We start from the raw sequence: 2073 nt of genomic DNA, 5'->3' as shown, positions 1-2073 counted from the left end.
GTGAAGATGAATTTGTACTACCAGAGTCTAGTGATGAAGAATTGGAAACTATTAATGTTGATTAAATAGTTGCTAATTTGATGTCTGAATTGTTATTTTCTATATAATTTTGTAATGTGTTACTAATGTTAATGTTATGCATGTGTGTAGATATATTCTTGTATTGTGATGTTAATGTTAACATTATGCATGTTGTTGATATATTATTACTAGTACATGCATGCTATCTTATTGTGCAGATATATTATTATGGCTGAGCAGCAGACAGTAGCACCCCGTGGCTACAAAGTTATTAGAGTTGTCGGAGATATGTATGTATTTTTGTTATTAGTATTACAATTTCATTGGTTTTTTCAATACTTTTCATATCTATTTTTTTACCTTGCAGATTTGTCCCTGATGGTCACCGGGTAGCCTCTTATATCACTAGTAAGTTTAAAGAGCGAGTATATGCTTTTGGTACTACATGGAGGCATGTAGATCAGGAGATGAAGACATTTTATTACAATGAATTCGTAGTAAGTAAAATTAATATATTTGGTATTCAATAATATATTTAGCCTTTTATATACTAAAATCTATACTTATAATTGCAGAAAAGATATACATGGGAAGATGGTCATGAAGAACAGTTTAAAGCTACGTGAAATAGTTATTGTGCTAAACTTTACAGAGATCTCATGTATTATATCAGGAAAAAGGGCACTAGGCTAGCGTATGTTTCGAAGATGACATGGAGTGCATGGATGACCACCTGGCTGTAGAAAGATGGCGAGAAAATGCTGAAAAGGCTCGATCTAATAGAAATACTGAGCCAGGTGGCCCGAGCACTGGAATCGCTCAACATACGTCAGGATCGAAGTATATTGTTAAGCATGCTATGGATTTGGTAATTTAATTTTAAACTATAATTTTTAACAATTTTTTATTTAATTATCACATTAGTATGTATAATTATGTCCTAAATTATTTGTGTATATAGGAACATGATCTTGCTCGGCAGCCCACATGCATGGAGGTATTTCTGAAGACCCATAAGAAGAAAGATGAGTCATTTGTCGATTCTCGATCTCTGGCCCTACACGTAAGATTATTAACTTTATTACAATTGTTCACACATTTCTATTTTGATTAACTTTAATAATTGATATCAAATTAAATATTGATCAATATTATAATTTTAAACATAGGAACAAATGACAGAAAGAGTGGCTCAGGCCTCTCAGCCACCATCAGAGGGGGAGGAGTCACAGTCTCTATCCACCGACACGCTAAATAAGATATATTATGATGTTGTCGGTGGAAGGACAAAAAAGTCCACCCTCTACGACCTTGGCTCTCGGGCCAAAGTGGCATTTGATCGGTTGAGGACTCCGAGGGACCGTGCTAGTTCCTCTTCTTCTAGTGAGGTGCGGTCATTAAGACGCAAAAATGAAGAACTGCGCACTCAACTAAAGTCAATGGATGAGAGGATGGCTTCTATGGATCAGTGGAGGGCCGAGCAGGATACTCTATTTACCAGTATGCGACAGATCGTGACAAATTTCGCTTACACCCAGACGCCACATGGTCCTGAGTCACAGGAGACTCAAGACCCATCAGATCGTGGTGATTAGCATGTTTCGAGGTTTGTTCAACTACTATTTAAATCTTTATTTATCATACAAGTTACATGCAAAATATATTTGATTGTTTTATTCTACTCCGCTCATTTCTAAATATTACATTATTATATGCTTCAGGCATCAGGGTATACATATTCAGTACGATCATCATCATCATCATCATCATCATCATCATCATCATCTTCTTTCTATCTAGGTATTTATTTTTTAAATGTAATATTCATTATACATATATGTAATATTTTGAATTATACATCAATATCAATCTCATCATAATTTATTGTATTTTACTTTTTGCAGGATTTTACATTCGTAGTTACGTTGTTTTGGATTATATGTTATCATGGTATGAATTTCTATATATTTGAGCACGGAAATGCTTTGTCTATATTATGTTTGATTCTATATGTTTTTATATGTATGGAGTGTGTTGTTTCTATATGTTTTT

At 33.9% G+C, this 2073-nt stretch overlaps 1 protein-coding gene across 1 annotated transcript; it reads left to right on the top strand.

The window, feature by feature from the left end:
• Positions 1-733: 733 nt before the first annotated feature.
• Positions 734-1616, top strand: LOC122033975. The gene is made up of 3 exons (XM_042593115.1): positions 734-889; positions 983-1084; positions 1191-1616. The coding sequence occupies exons 1-3, from the start codon at positions 734-736 to the stop codon at positions 1614-1616; spliced, it is 684 nt and encodes a 227-aa protein (XP_042449049.1).
• Positions 1617-2073: the final 457 nt, after the last annotated feature.

Source organism: Zingiber officinale, chromosome 11B, assembly GCF_018446385.1.
Source record: "Zingiber officinale cultivar Zhangliang chromosome 11B, Zo_v1.1, whole genome shotgun sequence".
NCBI classification, from domain to species: Eukaryota; Viridiplantae; Streptophyta; class Magnoliopsida; order Zingiberales; family Zingiberaceae; genus Zingiber; species Zingiber officinale.
Note: the sequence above shows the minus strand (reverse complement) of the source record. Positions and strands in the feature narration are given on the sequence as shown.